This window comes from Myotis davidii, unplaced genomic scaffold, assembly GCF_000327345.1.
Source record: "Myotis davidii unplaced genomic scaffold, ASM32734v1 scaffold395, whole genome shotgun sequence".
In the NCBI taxonomy this organism is placed as follows: Eukaryota; Metazoa; Chordata; class Mammalia; order Chiroptera; family Vespertilionidae; genus Myotis; species Myotis davidii.
Genome location: NW_006287904.1, coordinates 4,041,970 through 4,061,204, shown reverse-complemented (window position 1 = coordinate 4,061,204; position 19,235 = coordinate 4,041,970). Strand labels below are relative to the sequence as shown.

Genomic DNA, 19,235 nt, shown 5'->3' with positions numbered 1-19,235 from the left:
TCTCTCTCTCTCTCTCTCTCTCTCTCTAAGCATCTGTGGCAGTCTGTGCTGTGAGGAACACTGCCTTTTTCTCTAATATCTGGGTGACCAGATCTCTAAGGCACACTACGTAGATATCTTGCATTTGGAGATGTCTTGATGTTTGCAAAAACTTTTGGGCCTCATTTTGCTGAAAGTATGTCTTCTCCTTTCTAGCCTTGGCTCAAATTACAAAGTCCCTGTTCCAGTTATGTATTTTTTATTTAAAAAAATCACTCAAAAATGGATTGAGTGACCTACTGCAGAAGCGTGTGGTCTCTTCACTGGCCCCACCTGCATGGTGGCCTCAGAGTAAACAAACATCCATGGTGGCTCAGGATCCCCAGGGTGAATGTTCCATAAGGTCAAGGCAGAAGCTGCAAGGACTCTTGGACCCAGCCCCACATGCCCTGCAATATCACCTCCGCTGTGTTCTGTTGGTCACGTAAGACCAGCCCTGACTCAGTGTGGCCGTGGGCTACACAAAGGCAACGCTGTCAGGAGCAGGGATTGTTCATCGGGGGACTACTTTGGAGGCTGCCTAACACAGCCTCCTCTTCAAAGGACAAACTGACTTTTCATTTTATTTTATTTTAAATATATTTTTTATTGACTTCAAAGAGGAAGGAAGAGGGGGAGAGAGAGAGAGAGAGAAACATCAATGATGCGAGAGAATCATTGATTGACTGCCTCCTGCATGCTCCACACTGGGGATGGAGCCTGAAATCCAGGCATATGCCCTGACTGGAAATTGAATCGTGACCTCCTGGATCATAGGTCAATGCTCAACCACTGAGCCATGCCGGCCGGACCAAACTGACTTTTAAATGCAAATTTGCATAGGATGTGACACCCCCTTACCAAAGGGCTTCAATGGATATTCTACCGGAAAGAAGAGATCAGGACACATGTTTTCTATGCTCCTTCCAGCCAACATGTTTGTTTTTATTAAGTGGAATATTGAATTGGAGGCAGAGAGCGTTGGTACCTGGCATTCCATGTTACAGAACGGCAGTCATCTTATCTACCCTGGCTCTCAAAGAATCCGCCCAACTCTATATGCTCGGTGTTACATGTTGTATCAGAGACGGGGGCTGGCTTGAAAACAAGAGTAAGGCATCCAAAGTACTGTGAAACCAGCAGCCACCCAATTTCCGCTCCCAACTTCATGCTGAGCAGTAACAAAAGAAGTACATGGAGATGGATGAAGCTTTGGTTTCCCAATGATGCTTACATGCACAGGATGCAGCCACTTAAGTCTTTTTAAAACCAATTGTTCTAATGCTTTATTGCTCTGCACCAGAATACATCAAACTGACATTGATTCCAAGGTCATTGTGAAGTTTAACCATATTCAAGAGGACTAGGATGCACGTTGGAATGAGGAGGAAGGCATCACAGTATATTGCATTCTTGTAAACATTAGTACAAGTACAGAGTAACAGAGACTACCCTAGTGGATGCTAAATAGGCCCCACCTTCCTCTGCGTTCAGAGGCTGAAGGACTCGGGATTGTTTTCCATTTGCCCTCTGCTAGGGTAGAATATACTGCCCTAAAGAGGAATGGATTCCAACGTGGCTAATTTTCTCCCAAGATGCTATTGGATCTCTTCCATGTTTCTGGTCCTTTGCAAGGTGGACTCAGCCCCCCAAGCGGGAGTCCCACAAAATGGCATGATGGGAAATGTTCCCCTAACACAGAAGACATACAATGGAAGTGAAGCTCTGCATGGAGAAAGCTTTCTGCCACATTCTCTTCCCCAGCTCCATCTCCTTGGGGAAAGGACTTCATTACTGAAAGGGCTGTATAATCTTCAATAAATAAGGGCCCCTTACCCTACTCTATCCCCACTTTGCCCTTTGAGTTCAGACCTCCTGTCCTGCTCTGTCACCTGTCGGACCCTAGAGCAGCAGGGGAGACTGCCTGTCATATTTGAGCAGGTCAGGTCTTTGTAGTTGGTGACACATCAACTTGGCTCTCACATGTAATGCACACCGCTAGGACCCAGAAGAGACAGCACAACCACAAAGCGAGGGGTCCTGGGGAACCCTGGAATGTTGGGAGCTAGGAAGTGGGACTTCCTGGTGCTCTGCAGAGGGACTGCTTGGGGTCTCAAATGTGATGCTGCTCATTGGTTGGTATTGAGGACAAAGGTCTGGAATCTGAATCACACTTGACTACATGGACCTGAACCTCACACTGGGGCCACACTGCAGACTGGAGTACACTTCAGTGGGTTAACTTACACCACATGGGCAGGGAGGGAGTTGGGTCCTGGGGAACAGCTGTGGGTGCTGTCCTGCTACTGCCACCAGGTAGGGACCTCAACTTTGCCAGTGGCTCTCTCGGCCTCATCCCCACCTTGGGCAGCCAGGATAAGCTGTGCGATGGACACTCTGTCTTGTGGCTGATACTCCACAGTCTCACATCCTTGAGTCTGGTCTCCCTGTTTCCTGGGTGGCCGGGTCATTGTGACAGCTCCTCTGGGTTGACACAGTGTGAGATGAGGCATTGCAGCAGGGCTTGCCTACTGCAAAAGGAGGAGGGGCCCGTAATCAGACATTTTCTAGGACATCCAGGGGGACAAGGCCTCTCTTCTTTCCACTGAGGACTCTGATGAAGCCGTCCTGTTCTTCTTCAGAAGTCAGGCAGATCTGAGTGCCAAGGAAAGAGAAAACAAGTGTCAACAAGAAAGAAGCTAGAACCTACACCGGAATCACTGCTGACTGAGGTCAGCGGGGCATTGAGTTGGAAAAGAGAGAGCAGTGTGAGGGTGGGAAGTTGTGGCTCTGTGAGAAAAGGTTTGATAAAACATTAGGCAGCCCTGGCCAGGCAGCTCAGTTGGGTAGAGCATTGTTCCGATATGCCAAGGTTGCAGGTTCGGATCTCTGGTCAGGGCATATGTAAGAATCAACCAATGAATGCATAAATAGGTGGAACAACAATACATGTTTTTCTCTAATTTTTTCTCTCTCTCTCTCTTGTTCTGCCTCTCTCTCTCTCAAAACAATAATTTTTTTTTTTAAATTAGGCAGAACCCTGGGTTTGGAACTAGTCCAGGGATTGAATACTTTCTGAGATTTAGCTTGATGAATGAGGATGAAGAAAAGCTTGAGAATCTACCATTTTAGGAAGCAGTGGCAGAGCTGGGAACATTTCCTTTCATTTAGAGGTGGAATGGAAAGACCAGCTCAGAAGATTAATTGTGAGTAGAAAGGGGTGGGAGCTGAGGGAGAACCAGAGGAGCTCCTTTGGGTTGAAGGGTCACAAATAGGGTGACAAACTTGTTTTGGTTTGCCCAGGACTTTCTCAATTTTAGCACTGGACGTCCCATATCCTGGAAAATGCCTCGGTCCTAGACAAGCTGGATGGCTTATTATGCTAGCAAATATTTAACTCATTAGGCCACATCAGAGATACCTCAATTGTCTAAGGAACCTGTCATTCCCTGCTTTCTGCATTCATTCAACAAATTTTTATTGGGAACCTACTATGTGCTAGATACCATTCCAGAAGCTTGGAAACTAGTGAAAACAGACAGACTCCTGCTCTCATATTGTTTAGTGAGCAGAACTGAGAAGAAAGACATTTCATTGAGTCATTTCGTGCATGTTGAGTGTAAGGATCATGCCTGTGTTAGTCACTGATCATCCAGTGAACAACACTTCGTAAAACTGACTGACAGCTTAAGTAGCTAATATTTTTTGAATGATTAATGAGTAAAGAAAAAGGTGCTGATGTGAAAATAGATGGCAATCTGATCTAACCTAGCGGGTAACTTTGTGGCACCTTGGAATGACTAGCTAGAACAATGCAGCCAGAGATGGAGGTGGTGAATGGTGTGAGATAAAGCCAGAGAGGCTGCCAGGGCCAGGCATGTGGGACATGCAGCCATGCTAAGCCTGCTAAGTCCCTTAGCTGACCTTCTGACCAGTCTCACTGACTGGACCTGGGTCACAAGACAACCACCAACATAATCACCAGGAAGGAGAATAGGACCCATTCAATCAGTTCAGTTAGGATTTACCTGAGTCATAGAAGATACAGATGGACAAGAAAACAAAAATCAGGACTCTGCAGCATGGGAAAAAGGCAAAAATGAACGTTGGCATCAATCAACAGTTGGGTGTTAAAGGATTTTAAGTGGAGAAAGGAGAGGGTCAGATTTATTTAAAGCAGTTCTCTTTCCATTCCTTCCCTCTCCCCTCTTTTTCTTTTGCTACCTGTTGCCATCCTTCTGTGTCTCCTTTTTCATTCTCTTCCTTCCTTCCTCTCTCCATATCCCCTCCCTCTTTATAGCCAAAGACTTCCAAAGGCTGAGCCAATTTTCTTCCTACTGCTGACCAATCCTGACCAGTCCACTCGGCTCACTGACAATGGTGTAGACTTGACTTTGCTGCATCATGTGTAGCTGTGGTTAGCTGGGCATCTCAACACCAAGGTGGGTGCAGCATATACAGAGCAGAGGCACCTCACATACTCAGTATTCCATCTTCAGCCAGCCCAGTGCTAAGCTAGCTACCAAGCCCAGCTATAGCCAGCCCCGCAGCATCCCTCGGAGACTTTGCCTTTCTAATATGAAACAGATAAAAGTTATTATTTTCTATCTTAAACGATTTATCTCATTTCTTCCCTGATCTCAGGCCCCAGAGCCTAGAACAGGGGTGGGCAACCTTTTTGTGAGTGCGTGCCAAAACTCGCAAAATCTCTGACTCAAAATTCTCCTCAAGTTGAAGAACCTTGAAGAAACAATAAAATTCATTCGAGCAACAAAAACACAGTATATGATGATGAAAAATACATTTATTTTTTAATGTATACATGTTATGTAAAATTATTTATTTATCTAAGATGCACCTACACTGAATTTATCTGAAAAATAAAAAAGTCGATATTAAGAAAAAAATTGTAAATGGAAGATTATAAGAGAAGGTTTTGAGTGCCAGCAAAAGTTACTGGCATGCCATGTTTGGCACGTGTGCCAGGGGTTGCCCACCCCTGGCCTAGACTCTTTGCTGGCTTGCAAATTCAGCTTCGTAGTTAATCTTCAACACTTAGCATCCACTCTTTGGCCTCTTAGTCTATATTATTATTACTACTTTAATACCACTCATCCATGTTTCTGCTCCAGTTGGTGCATTTGTAGCTCTACCACTCACCTGTTCTCACTCCCCCTACTTCTTAAAGTCAATGGGGTGGGCTGGATTTTCCACACTCTTCTCTCAACTTGATATCTGCTTGCTGACTCACTCCCTGGCCCTCCACTTCTTCTCTGTTGCCTCAAATTCTGTTGCATAATGGTCAAGTGCCTCTATTGGCTCAGCCCCATTTGGCCCTATCTGGTTAAAATCCTGAAGTCTTCTGGGATCACATGTACTTAAAACCATTTAAGGTTGTTCCCTGCATGTCCTCCAAACTCATTAACATTAAAATGATTGCCGCTCATAGATGAGCAATTGTTTTATTTAAAAAGATTTTGTTGCCTGGCACTCTTGGATTGAGTGCTCCCCTCAAAATACCTGTGAAAAGATACAGGGTTGGAGGTAGAGAAGAAGGGTCATACACTAAATGCCAAGACTGACGGACATTCAGAAGCTGATTGGAATTTCTTTAAGACCTTTGGTGCTGAGCTCAGTTGATGACTGAAGCAAGTTGTGCTGCTGTGTCAAGGATAAATCCACCAGCCTAAAAGAGACCTCCTCCTCCAAGGTCAGTCTCAGGCTCACAGATGCAGCAGCGGCCCAGAGCTGAAAACTGGGCAGCCATTTCTCTATTATGAGGGACTCTACTCCTCCAAATCAATGCTTTTCTTTCTACATTTATTAGAAGCTGTGGACCTCTTAGAAAAGGAAATGACAGGAAGTGGGGCAAAATAGATAGAGGTGGCACAAGTGACTCCTGGGAGTTGAGGTCCCAACAAATAAAACACAATGGGTGGGAATGGAGACAGAAAGACTATGGGGGTAACAGACAAAGCTGAAAGTGGTTTTTATGTACTCCAGGAGTTCAGAATGTTGGCGGGGGGGTGGGCTGGGGTGAGGGGGGTGGGGAAGTAATGGCAAAAGAAGCAAGTCCTAACTCAACCTAGCAGACCAACATTAGATAAATGCTTCTCAGGTGCTGGAAGTCAGTATGAGTCATACATAATTACCTGCTCCTCCAACTGAGTAGACCTGAGTTCCCCTGAGTGGACCCTGAGCTGGACCCACACCGCTCCACTCATCTTTTCCACTGGGAAACCTCAGCTCTGCACTGATCACTCCTTGTTCTAGGAGAAGGAAATGGCTCGAGGCTGTTGGTTGACATCTACAGTACTTTCTGCTCTTTTCCCACACAGCCGAGTTCTGACTTTTGTTCTGTTGTCTTTATCTCTGCAACATGATTCAGGTAAATCCTAATTGGTGCAAGTCTGCTTTTGTTCTCCAGGCTAGTGATTCTCTTAGTGGTTCCAGCCAATGAACCAGGATGGGAAAGTGTGTTTTCCTCTTAAAAGAGGTGGATTAGGAAGAAAATCTCTCTCCTCATCTGGAAGGGATGCTTGGAGTGGCTGCAGCCATCTATGACCACGAGGGGAGGTGGCTAATATCGCAACAGTGGCAGAGCATAAAGGTAGAAAAATCTGAAGCTCTGACCATGGAATCCAAGAAGTTCCCTGAATCCAGGTCTCTTATTATATGAGTAAAATATACCTTCTGAGTTTGACTCAATTTGAGTTTTGTAACTCGAGATGTGTATTAGTTTGCTATGGTTGTAACAAATTACTACAAACTTAGTGGCATTAAATGGAACAATTTATTATCTCACAGTTCTGTAGGTCTGCTGTCTGGTGCGCTTGGCTAGTTTTCTCGGCTCTGGGTTTCACAAGGCCAAAATCCAGAAGTCAACGGGGCCCTAGTCTTTTCTTTCCTTTCTGTTTTCCTAGGAGAGAATCCAGTTTCAGGCTCACTTAAGTTATTGCCAAATTCAGTTCCGTGGGGTTGCAGGACTGAGGTGCCTGCTTTCTTGCTGACTGTCAACTTCAAATGCCACCTGTATTCCCTACCTTGGGGCTTAGTCCTACATCTTCGAATCCAGTATGGGTGGGTTGAGTCCTTTTTATACTTAATCTCTGATCTCATCTCTCTTTGGCCCTCTTTTTTGGCATCTCTGACTCTAGTCAGATACATTTCACTGCTGTTAAGGGTGCAAGTGATTAGATTTGGCCAAACAAGACAATCTAAGATATTGCCCATCACAGGTCCATAACCTTAATCTATCTGCAAAGTCCCCTTTGCGTTAGTTTCCTATGGCTGCTGTAATAAATTTGGCGACTTGATAGAACACAGATTTATTTTCTTGCAGTTCTGGAGATCAGAAGTCCTAAAATCAAGGTGTCAATAGGGCTGCATTTCTTTGGGAGGCTGTACGAAAGAATCTGTTTCCTTCCCCTCGGCTATTCGAGGCCACCCATATGCCTTGGCTCCTGGCCCCTTCTTCCATCTTCAAGGCTAGCAGCATAACTTCTTCCAATTTCTCTCTCTGACCTCCCCTTCCGTCGCCATGTCTACTTATCTGACTCTGACCCTCCTGTCCTCCTCTCATAAGGACTCCTGTGGTTACACTGGGCTCATCCAGATAATACAGGATAATTTCCCAGCTCAAGATCCTAAAGTTAACCACATCTGCTAGTCCTCCTTGCCATGCTAAGGCAACATGCTCAAAGTTTTCGGGATTAGGACATGAGGCTCTTGTTCCGCTTACCACAAGATAAATGGATCAAGGCTGTTACTATGAAACATAAGAAAATATTGCAGAAAATATGTGCATATGTCTGAAAGAATAAGTGGGTAGAGTAGGTTGAAGGAAGGCTTAGCCTCGATGTTTTAAGGAAAGACTCTTTTGAGGTTAAGAATGATGTAATGAGATGTAAAGAGAACATGTTGCAGAAGAAAGGGGGCTAATTGAGAAGAAAACACTGTAAGGAAATGATCACTAAATTAAAATCTGTGTGAAAAGCAATGAAGGACTGAATTGAAACTTCAGAAAATTAAAGTGAAGCAGGTCTCTTGAAATGTTCTCTTAGGAAGAAGTGGAGAGTGATAAAGTAGAAAGCGAAACAGAGATGAACACTTGAAGGGAAATAGGATAAAATGGAGATGGTTCAATCAATGAATTACTAAGTTTCTGAAGGGAGAAGCATTAAGATTAAAGGCCAAATGATAAATAAGAAAATGTTGGCCACATGTGGTAAACCAGTTGTAAATATTCTTAAAAGACAGGAAACTTTTTCAATAGTGCAAGAAAATAGGTTAAGTACTCAAATTGATTATTCTGTAAAAGAAATATAATGCCTAATACATATGTGATAACATTTCAACCTCTCTAACTATCCTGGAAATGCAGATCAACATGAAATATTATTCATCTACCAAGTGATATAAAAATACTAATGTTCAATTCAGACAAGGATGTGGTGACCTGAATATTCTCATAAACAGTTGATGTGGGTATAAATCAGCCCAACTTTTTTAGAGGCAGTTTTGTAGAATGTATCAAGAATTGTAAAAATCTTTTATATGTTTTCCTATAAGCTCTAAAGTATATCCTTAGGAAGTAGTCAGAGGTATGGAGAAAGATTTAGGTTTAAAGATGTTTATTGTAGTTATCAATAGCAGTTAATCAAATAAAAACTCTAAACATCCAACAATAGAATACTTAAATACTTGTACACCTAGATTAGGAGTCCACTAATTTTTTCTGTAAAGGACCAAATAGTAAATATTTTAGGCTTTTCAGGCCATATTGTCTCTGTTGCAATGACCCAACTCAACCATTATAGTGTGAAAGCAGTATCAGATTACATATATGCATGAGGCTATCTTTTAATAAACTTGGTCCTAATAAACTTTATTTAAAAGCCAGGCCAGATTTGATCAATGGATTTATCAACTTCTGATTTATATATGACATGTTTGTTATACAATTGTTAAAAAAAAAAACACTGTGTTTGCATAAACATTTAGTGACTAAGTTTAAAAATTTAGTTGGGAACTAAACAGAATATAATATCAAAATATAAATTAGAAGAAAAGTTTGGTGAGAAATATACCAAAGTGTTTTTGTTAATAATAGTAGATTGGTGAATTACTTGTGATCTTGATTTTTTCTTTATACTTTTCCAGTTTTTCTCCACAATAAATGCAGTCTAGTTTTATAATCTAAAATATTTTTATTTATCTAAAGCTTTATAGAACACAAAGAATCAATGAAAACAGTTTTATAGGGATGACAGGCTGTGGAATGAACTAAAAATACGTTTATGGTGCTTAAAGTTGGTTTAATAAGGATACTTTTAAAATGTCAAAAATGAAAAAAACATACTCATGTCATGGCAGACTCTAATTGTGTTCACAACAAAAGGGTAGCTTAATTCTATTTGGAAACAGAGGCTTTTTGAAAAAATAATACAATGACTTTGAGACAAATTTACCCCAGAGGCAGAAACATGATTTAATCAGAGATGCATTTATTTTCAGAATCAAATTTCTTCTATTCCTCTGCTAATGAGTTTTTGTCTCTTTATATTTTTAGGGTTATAAATATCATACTGGCTATTTTTGGATGCTTAATAGGTAATTTTAGGCGACATTGCCACTGCAGATGAATTCCCCAGTTAGGCTTAACTCTGAGTGATGATGGCAGGAAAGGAAATGACTTTACTAAGCTTCCACCCTGGTCAGGCACTGTGCTGGGACTTTATACAGGTGATAACATTTAACCCTCACTGCAAGTCAAGAGGGAGATGCTACTATACCCATTTTACAGATGGGAATGTTGATATTCACAGGTGACTCTGCCAAAACTGCATAGAATATGGATCCATTTTGGTGTGACACTGGAATCCATGTTCTTGTTACTACATTGTAATCACCTCCATTAACAAGCATGCTTTGAAATTTTATAGCTAAAATAATTTAGGATACTAAAATGGAGACCAATTTAAGCTTTTTCTCAATAACAGATTTGTAAAATGTAAATTTTCGCCCGGCCAGTGTGGCTCAGTGGTTGAGTGCCAACCCAGGAACCAAGCGGTTGCAGTTCCATTGCCAGACAGGGCACATATTCGGGCTGCTGGATCCATCCCCGGTAGGGGACGTGCAAGGTGATGTTTCTCTCTCATGGATGTTTCTATCTCTTTGTTCCTCTCTCTTCCTCTCTCTCTAAAAATCAATAAAAACATATTTTTTAAAAATGTAAATTTTCTTTCAAGTGGCTGACCCTGAAATTGGTTGCCACACTGACAAATTTTGAAAATAGAGAATTTGTGTAGCGATAAAGAGACCTCAGTGGCTTTTGTCGATCAGTATGTAATTGGAAATAAAAATGCCTTCAGTTCTCACAGAGCTATAATAGGACTTAAAGTGAGGCAATGAAAATGAAGGTCATTCTCAACCATTAACTTTGCTCAGAACACTTGGGGAGTCTGTAAAAGAGACTGATTTTCTGCCTTTTACCCTGAAAGGTTTTGCTTCAACAGGTCTAGGGTGGAGTCAGGAATCTGCATATTCAGCAAGCTCCCAGGTGATTCTGAGTCAGGTGGTCCAAAGACCACACCTTAAGAAACACCAGGCTGGGCACCTATCAGGGGTTATGTTACTTTCCTACAGAATTACAGGCAGATCTATGTGGTTCTAGGTTCAGCTGAAAGCTGTGTTGTGTCTTAAACATCTATAATAAAAGTGTAATATGCTAATTAGATCAGACGTCCTTCCGGACGAAGCAGGGGCTGCGAGAAAAGCCTGGGTCCCGGGTGCTGGAGGAAAGCTGGCTGGCAGCCGGGAAAGAAAGGCCTACTCTTGCATGAATTTCGTGCATTGGGCCTCTAGTGTCTAAGTGAAGAGGCTGGGTGGTATGCCCTACCCAACCCCACAGATTGCCATTCAATCATGGAATGTTGCATTTCTATCAGCAACAACTACTGCAATTAGATGCAGTAATGGTGGGATGTGGTGGTGTGCTGTGTGAGTGTGTGTGTGTGTGTGTGTGTGTGTGGCCTGAGCATGTGCAAAACTGAGGCCCAGAAAAATCCCAGCAACCCTGTGTACTTTTACATCATTAGATTCAGAAGATAAGATGGAGTATTTTTAACTTTGCTTCTTTTAAAAGTTAGTTTTTAAACCTTTACACCATGAAAGCAATTTAAATGCAAAGAGAAAACGCTTAAACAAACCTTCCGATGTTTTCTCTTTCCCCTTGTGTTTGTCTTACTTTTTCACCACCCTTGTATCGTTAATACTTCACTTATTCCTTTGCTGTTTATAAAACCATCATTTAAAATGGTGACACAGTATTTGAAGGTTTTGATCCCCTCTCTTAGGTCTGTCCTCAGTTCTGCAAAGGGAGACGGTCTGATTGGAAATGTCCCAGGGGGTCTATCATTATCTCTTAAGGCTTCTCCTTTCTGGTCCCTCTGGGAGGTCATCAGGCTACCTTGTTTCCTATTCCAGTTTTCTCACACTTCTTCCTGACCCATCGTTCTCTATGGGCCACCTGGTGCTGTGGGGTCCTGAGATTCAGACGGGCCTGGGTGGCAGTGGTGGCAGTGGTGGGGCTGTGGTACCTTGGGAGAGTGATGAGCGGGATCTGGGTCTGGATTCTAATGAGACTTTATTAAGAGAGAAAATAAATTTCGGATGTCTAATTTCTGAAAGTATCCCCAAATACATCAAGAGCAAACACGAAGGTCTGCACATACTATTTCGGTCTATAGTGAGGACACAGGACATGACAGGAGGGGAGTTGCAGTCAGAGGAGAGGAGGCAGGAGGAAAGCCTGTCTCTGCTGGACGGAGGGCTCGGCTGTGCCTGTTGTGTCTCTTTGTCTCTGTCGACATTCCAGGAGGGAATGGGGGAGCATGAAGCAAGGAGGCTGGGGTTCCTGCCTCACTTCTCAGGAAATCGACGTCATCACAGTGAACCCCACATTCATCTCTACATTCGATGTAGGGTGATATCCAGGGCCCGGGCCTGAGACAGTCCCTGGTTAGGGAGTGTCATGGTTTCCAGGGAGCAGGCAGAGGGTTGGAATCTGCACAAGGAGACTCATGAGGGGGTCTTTGTGACTGAAAGCAAATGCAGTGAACTATGCAACACAGCCCCAAGTGACAGCAAAATATCCCCAAGAGACCATGAAAAGTGGACCACACATTAATGGAGACCAGCACAGAGCCCAGACTGGAGTAGCTGCCCACATCAGAGACTAGTGACCCTCAGAGAAAAGCATGGGGACCAGACGTCCTCATCCTGTCGCCATGTTACGTACATTTCCTCTGGTGGACAGACCCCACCCAGTCAGCTTCCTAACATTTTGGTTTTGCATGTTGAGATCCTACTGCACTCATATGGTTGGCGTGAGCATATCTTTTCTCAAGGTGAAGACTTGGAATAGGACCCACTCTTTCAGATTTGTAGATGGCTGTTACTCTATTTTGGTCAGACTCAATATTACTCACCTGATTCTCTTTCAGTGTGATCTGCCCCTGTTCCTTACACCCAATGAAGGTTCTCACACATCTGAAAATCTTCTCATTCTGTTGGACTCTCTGAACAAAGTTGGCTGGAAAGAAGCCAATCCTGTCTTGAATTTTCCCCTGAAAGGAAAAGGAGACATGCATCCACAATTCCTTGTAATTATAGCATTCATTGCAGTGACAGTAATCAAATGATTTTTTTTTTAAAGAAAGAGAAATACGTACTTTCCACCAGTCTTCATTGGAGTCTTCTAGAAGAGTGATCATGTCTCCTGGTCTAGAATGCAAAGTGAATGAGTTGAGTGAGAAAGCAGAAGGGGATGAAACAACAAAAAAAATGCTACTTAGAAGTCGGAAGCAACATTTTCATTGATACAAATGATCCTAAAATACACAGGAACAAAGTAAACATGACTTTTACCAGTTTTTCCCACTCATGAAAGTAGCTTTGTTACATATTGAAAGCAAGTAAAATTTTATAGCTGTATTAAAAAATAATTTTTAGCTTTATTTTTATACAAAATAATCATATTTGCATTGTTAAAAACTCCAAAATTTGGATGTTGATAAGTTTCAAGGTGCAAGTTGACCTTCATATTCTGCCCTACAATCTCCTTGCATTGCCCAGAGGCGACCACTGTCAATGGTTTCCTGTGTTTCCTCCTAGATCCTTCCCATACACTTACATTTATATGTGAGTAGGTACTAGTGTATGTATTTTGATTTTTCTTTTGTTTACTAGTGACATCTAAAATTAGTCATTATATTTTCTCAGTACTTTCTTAAAACCTATTATACTTTTGCTTAGCTCTACTTTCCTGGCCTGCCACCTTTTATGTTGGCATAATTGGGAATTTTGTTCTAGACGTGTGCGTGTGCATACACACTATGTCATTCATAAAGAATTACTTGAGTTTAACTGAAGACTTACATGTTTTTGTTGATGTGGTGGTGATTTGCCACTTCTTGTTTGATTTTCACATCTGCATGTGTGTTCGAGTGTGTGGATGTATGTTTTACTTCCCTCTATGCATTGTCATTTCTATTGGGCAAAGCAAGTCATGAGGCCATTCCAGACTCAAGGGATGGGGTAATAGGTACCACCTCTGTGGTAAGAGGAATTGCAAAGTCTCACGACAAAGGGCATGAACGCAGGTTAGGGTGAAGATACAAGTCACCAGAGACAACTCATGCTCTTCAGTAAATTTGCTGAGTTCAGTGTCTCTTTGTGCTCTTACATTTAAAGTTGTCCCCCCCCGCCCCCCCCCCCCGATCATTCCTTGGTCTCTGGCATCTTCATTGTTTTCAACTCAATTCTATATCCTAGGCTGCCAGGAAACTCCCATTTTTTGGGCCTCCGATAGCATTATTTCTTGTTTCCTAGTACTGGTATGGATGTACTCTTTAAAAAAAATATATTTTCTGACATTTTTAGGAATTGTAGAAAGAGGGGAAGTAGATTTGTGTGCTCATTTTGCTCTTCTGATTCAATCTCCTCTGCTGTCATTTTCAATCATCAGTTAATATCTATCTCTGTAGGGGATTCCAAATAGAACAGGCTGTTGCCCCTGAAACATTAAATACAACTGGCATTTTGGTATTTCAAAAGTCACAGTTTCATGCTGATGCCACAGAACGCAAGATGGCTGAAAATTACTCTTTTCCCAGGTGAGGGATTTAATTAAGCAGCAAGGATGAAAGTCGATGCAGAAAAATCTTTCTAGCTCCAGCAGGTTTTATTTAACCTAATAACCTGAGAAACCATGTGTTAGTATCAACTTCAAAGACGTTGCTGATGGCTTGGTAGGAATTGTAAGTAGAAAATAAGACTGGAGGTTGGAGGGGGCACCTTTTCCTAAGGGTGAAAGAGGATACTGCTAAATCCAACCTCTATTTTTCTAGTCTAGCTAGAGCCTCTCTGTGCCCAGAGGTGGACTGCCCCTGTGTGCATGAGCCATGTTAACTAAACACGAATAAGGCACTCCCTGGATACAAGCTCTAATTTTATGAGAAATACCAGACATACTCCTGACACTGTAATGGGGATTGTTTTTTCCTTAAAAAGAACTCCACCAGAATAAAAAGAAATTGCTTGGTGAGTAAGGAGAGTTACATTCATCCATTTATTGTTTCATTTATTTTATTTTTTAAAATATATTTTTATTGATTTCAGAGAGGAAGGAAGAGGGAGAGAGAGAGAGAAACATCCATGATCAGAGAGAATCATTGATCAGCTGCCTCCTGCACATTCCCTACTGGGGATTGAGCCTACAACCCGGGCATGTACTCTGACCTGGAATCAACATGATCAGAGAGAATCATAGATTGGCTGCCTCCTGCAAGTCCCCCACTGGGGATCGAACCCACAACCTGGGCATGTGCCCTTGACCAGAATCGAACTTGGGATCTTTCAGTTCGTAGGTCGACGATGCTCTATCCACTGAGCCAAACCAGCTAGGGCTGTTTCATTTATTTTTATTCATCAACTCGTTCAACAAATATTCTAGAATGCCAACTCTGAAAAAGCTGTTTTACTAGGCACAGGCTATACTCTGGTGAATCAAGTAAGTCCCCACTGGAGCTAATATTCTAGTGAGAAGATGAATAATAAACACGCAAATATATAGTGAAACACTTAATAAATATATACATAATAAGTATAGAATGTGCATACATAATTGCAAATGGTCTTAAGGGCAATGAAGAAAATGAACCGGATGCAGTCATAAAGAATGAGTAGACGCCTGCGATTAGTCCCTGCTCTAGTCATCTGGTAAAGACAGCTAATGCCTCTTTTTCACTGTAGGGAGGCTCTTGCTCTAGGGCAGCCCTGGAATCCAAGACGGCAGCTCTCTGCATCTGGGTCAGCTGTGGGAGTTGTGCTGCCCATACTCCTACCTTGCCTCACCCATCCATCTCAGGATGCTCCCTGCTGAGCCTGCGCTCAGAATCCTTTTCAACTGGGCTCCAGGCGATGGATCTGAGTAGGCATGCAAGATAAAACCACATTGTGTCATATAATGTTTTACATTTATTTTTTAAATGTGTCTTGACCCAGTTTTGAAACTCCGGGTAGAGACTAGAGAGTTTCCCTTAAGAGCCGATTAAGTCAACATCCCAACCACTTCCCTTCAAGCTCTCAAACTCCAGCCACCAGGCACCAGCCCCAGCCCCAATTGCTCCAGAGTCACATACCAGACAACTAGTTACTGCTTTTGTGCCTTGGAACCTGTGAAATTATTCAAATTGGCTAATTCACAGGTAGCCTGGGAAACCTAGCTCACCCCAGGTACTGGCCCTACAGCTCTAGCCTGCTGTTACCTGACTCCAAGGTGCTAGCCCATGTGGCCCTTTTAGCAGCCCTTCTCAAACCAGTTCTCTTCTCCTTCCCATGGTGTTGGGTGCTATGCCTTGCCATCAAAGAACTAAATCCAACCCTGGCAAGTGTGGTCAGTTGGTTGGTTGTCGTCCCATGCTCCAAAAAGTTGCAGGTTTGGTTCCCAGTCAGGGCACATGCCTGGGTTGAGGGCTTGATCCCCAGCAATGAGTGTGCAGGAAGCAGCTGATTGATGTTTTGCTCTCACATTGATGCTTTTTTCTCTCTCTCTCTCTCTCTCTCTGAAAACCAATAAAAAATCTTAAAAAAAAGAGAACTAAATCCAAGCATTCTGTCCACCTGCTCTACATGGGGGAGCCTTGCCATTTTCCCCAAAACAATGGAAGTCTAATGCCTAAAATTCTCCTTGTGCTGATTGGTCCTAGGATGGACACTGCCAGTGCATGACTCTCTGCCTCCAATTGTTACATGCTTCGGTGGCTGACCAAGCCCCCTCCTAGGGAACAATTCTTTCTCATTTCAAAAAGGTTATCACATTTCAAGCATGTTCGAAGTAAGTCCAGCTGTGATCTAACAGCCATTCTCTTTCTTTCAGGTGACCTGATGTTCCTGGTCTATTATGTGTAGATTTTATAATTTAAATCTATCTTTATTTCCAAATTCTTGGGGATGAATCTATCAGGCCCCAAATACTTAAAAAAATTTACCTTAGCTTAATTTAATCAGAGCATCCTCAGCTGAGGTACCAATTCTGCCTGCGCTCTAAGCCAGAATTATACACATAGCATGATATAAAGTCTAGCACAATTCATCTACCATGAAAGCATGCGCTTCCTTTTTGGTGCAGGCAGGTCAGGGCACCATAGCTGGCCTCCCCTTTTGGTTTGCTCAGTCAAAATTGTCTTAAGCTCAGAGGAAGAGTCTCAGGGTGGTTATATCATAATTTATGGAACGTCTTGAAATGATGAGGGAACTGTCATCAACAAGAGTAGGAACAAGATGACAAAAGCTAACTATAGAATTATGGGTCAGTGGGGCAAAGGACAGAGTTTCATTGTGAGCGTGTCTGTGTGCTCATGTGTATTTGCATGTGAGCTTGCTGGTTGCTATCTGGGCTCATTCTCAGTAGTCCTTTGCCACCCTCATTTCTCAGCTTTCCACTCGGACATAGGAACCCATCTCTTCCATCCCCAGGTAAACTGGTTTCAGGGATGGAGAGGGCACAGCGTGTGCTGATTATAAGAATGATGCCCGCTGAGCCCAGCCAGCTAGAGGGAACTCTTCTGCAACGTGTTATGAAGAGGGTTTGGTCTTCTAAGGGTGGGAGCTCCTGGAGGGTGGAGTGTGAGTTGTCCTGGGCTCCCCTCCCCTGCTCAGCTCTCTCCATTCCCCAGGAGAGCATAGATTCCTGGGAGTGGAGACACTGACACCCCTTTGTTGAGGTCACTGCTTCTGAGAAACACCTTCCCCACGGTCTGGGACAACCCAAGCCCTCTCACCGGCCCTCCTTTGGAAGCACAAGTACAAGGCAGGCTGCTCTGGGCCTTCTGTGCTGTTCTAATGTTTTGGATAGACTGCATATTTTGGAATACAAAGGATATTATCTTCCTTTATCTTGCTATCTCTGCCTATTGGGCTGAAGGAAATTATATATATGACAAGTATTTATTGAATGCTCATGACAGGTTAGGCTTTGGGTGTGCACTGAGTGTACAGAGATGAAAAGATTTGTCTAAGAATCAGTTTTCTTATCTGTAAAATGAAGATAATAATAGTACCTATCTCCTCAATATTTTTGATAATTAAGTGAGGTAATATTTGTAAAGCACATTTAGATAAGCCTGCAATAGATGGTGGCTATTTATTGTTGATAAGACATAGTTACTGCCCTTAAGATGTTGGTAATCTTAAAGGGGAATGAAATGTAAACTGGTAATATATACTAAGCGACTGAATGACCGAATGACTGGTTGACTGGTCCCTATGACGCACACTGGCCACAGGGGACAGATGTTCAACGCACAGGATTGGGCTCCCTCCTGCCTGGATTGGGCCTTTGAGGATCAGGCCAAAAATTGCTATCTGACATCCCCCAAAGGTTCCCGGATTGTGAGAGGGTGTAGGCCAGGCTGAGGGACCCCACATGTGCTCAAATCCGTGCACTGGCCTTCTAGTGTATAAGTGTGATTGCTGAAAGAAAACTATGCTGGGTGCACAAACAAATGTGAAATTTACCCTCTAAACAAAACAAAATATGCCTTTAAAAGACTCAGCTACCTCAATTATGTTTATATAATTACATACTATGCACCACAAATAGATGAGCTATATTTACTTTGCAAAGTCATTGTGTGGATTAAATGAGGGTGCATATGTGGAAGTCTTTAGCACTGTGACCGATATACAATAAGGATTTACAAATTCTAATTTCTTCCTAAAATGTAATTTTTCTCTTGGAAATTAGAAGATCTAGTGATTACTACTTTTTAATTGAGTGTCCTCTTAGATTTTGGCAGGAACATTTGACTAATGAAATAGCCTTTGAACTCCCTTGACTTAAGTGGCTTTAGACACTAATCTTTGGGGTGATTCAGAGCTTCAGAAAAGCTTCTTCTTCTCTTTACATCCCCCTTACGTCTTGCCCCTCTGCTTTAGGTAGTGACCACAGAGGTGTGGGAAGCCTGGGGGCCCACCACCCAGGGGCTGATTATAGTAAAGAGGCTGAACAGATTGAGGAGGCAGCTCAAGAGCCTGAAGGGGGACAGCGATGTTCACTGAGTGAAGTGGGCATGACATATTGCGTTGTCACACAAGAGAGAAGGTTTAGGGAGACTTCACACTAGTAGGCAGGGTTTGAGTCCATTTCTAGCACCACTAGGTCAGACTGCTTCTTGTTCTACTCCAGCCTTGTGAGACCGCATCAGAACCGCCCTATTTTCTCTGCAGGCACTTGGAGAGATCTTTAATATTTCTCACCCCTTCCCGTTCATTAGGCAAAAAGAACCCCAAATGAAGCTTACAGCAGCCATAGTCACTCAGCCAAAACAGATGTCCTGGAAAAACCAGGCTAAGGGAAACAGAAAAGGGAGCCTGCCAAAGGGCTCCATTAATTTTAGATCTCCTGCTTAGTTTTTTTGCGAGACCCATTTCTCATTCTCCATAGTCCTGGTCCAGAGCCTTTTACAGTCTGAGAACATGGGTAGGTAGCAAGGAACTCCGGAACGAGGCAATTTGATTTTGTCTGAAGCCTGGTATCCATAAGACTGCCTGCACTTTCCCAAGTTCAGAGACCAGCTCAGAGGAAAAGCATTCAACGAAAGGGCCGTTTGGATGGGATTTGGCGAATGTTCCTGAACTGTCATGGATCACGC

The 19,235-nt window shown here is 42.9% G+C and overlaps 1 protein-coding gene across 1 annotated transcript in view; it reads right to left on the bottom strand.

The window, feature by feature from the left end:
* Positions 1 to 929: 929 nt before the first annotated feature.
* Positions 930 to 19,235, bottom strand: part of STAC (SH3 and cysteine rich domain) — a gene marked incomplete at its 5' end in the record, with an annotated part of 95,329 nt that continues 77,023 nt past the window's right edge. Inside the window, 3 exons of the mRNA XM_006759656.2 lie at positions 930 to 2,673; positions 12,510 to 12,647; positions 12,753 to 12,804. Coding sequence (XP_006759719.1) covers positions 2,575 to 2,673; positions 12,510 to 12,647; positions 12,753 to 12,804 — 289 coding nt within the window. The remainder of the gene's footprint in view (positions 2,674 to 12,509; positions 12,648 to 12,752; positions 12,805 to 19,235) is intronic.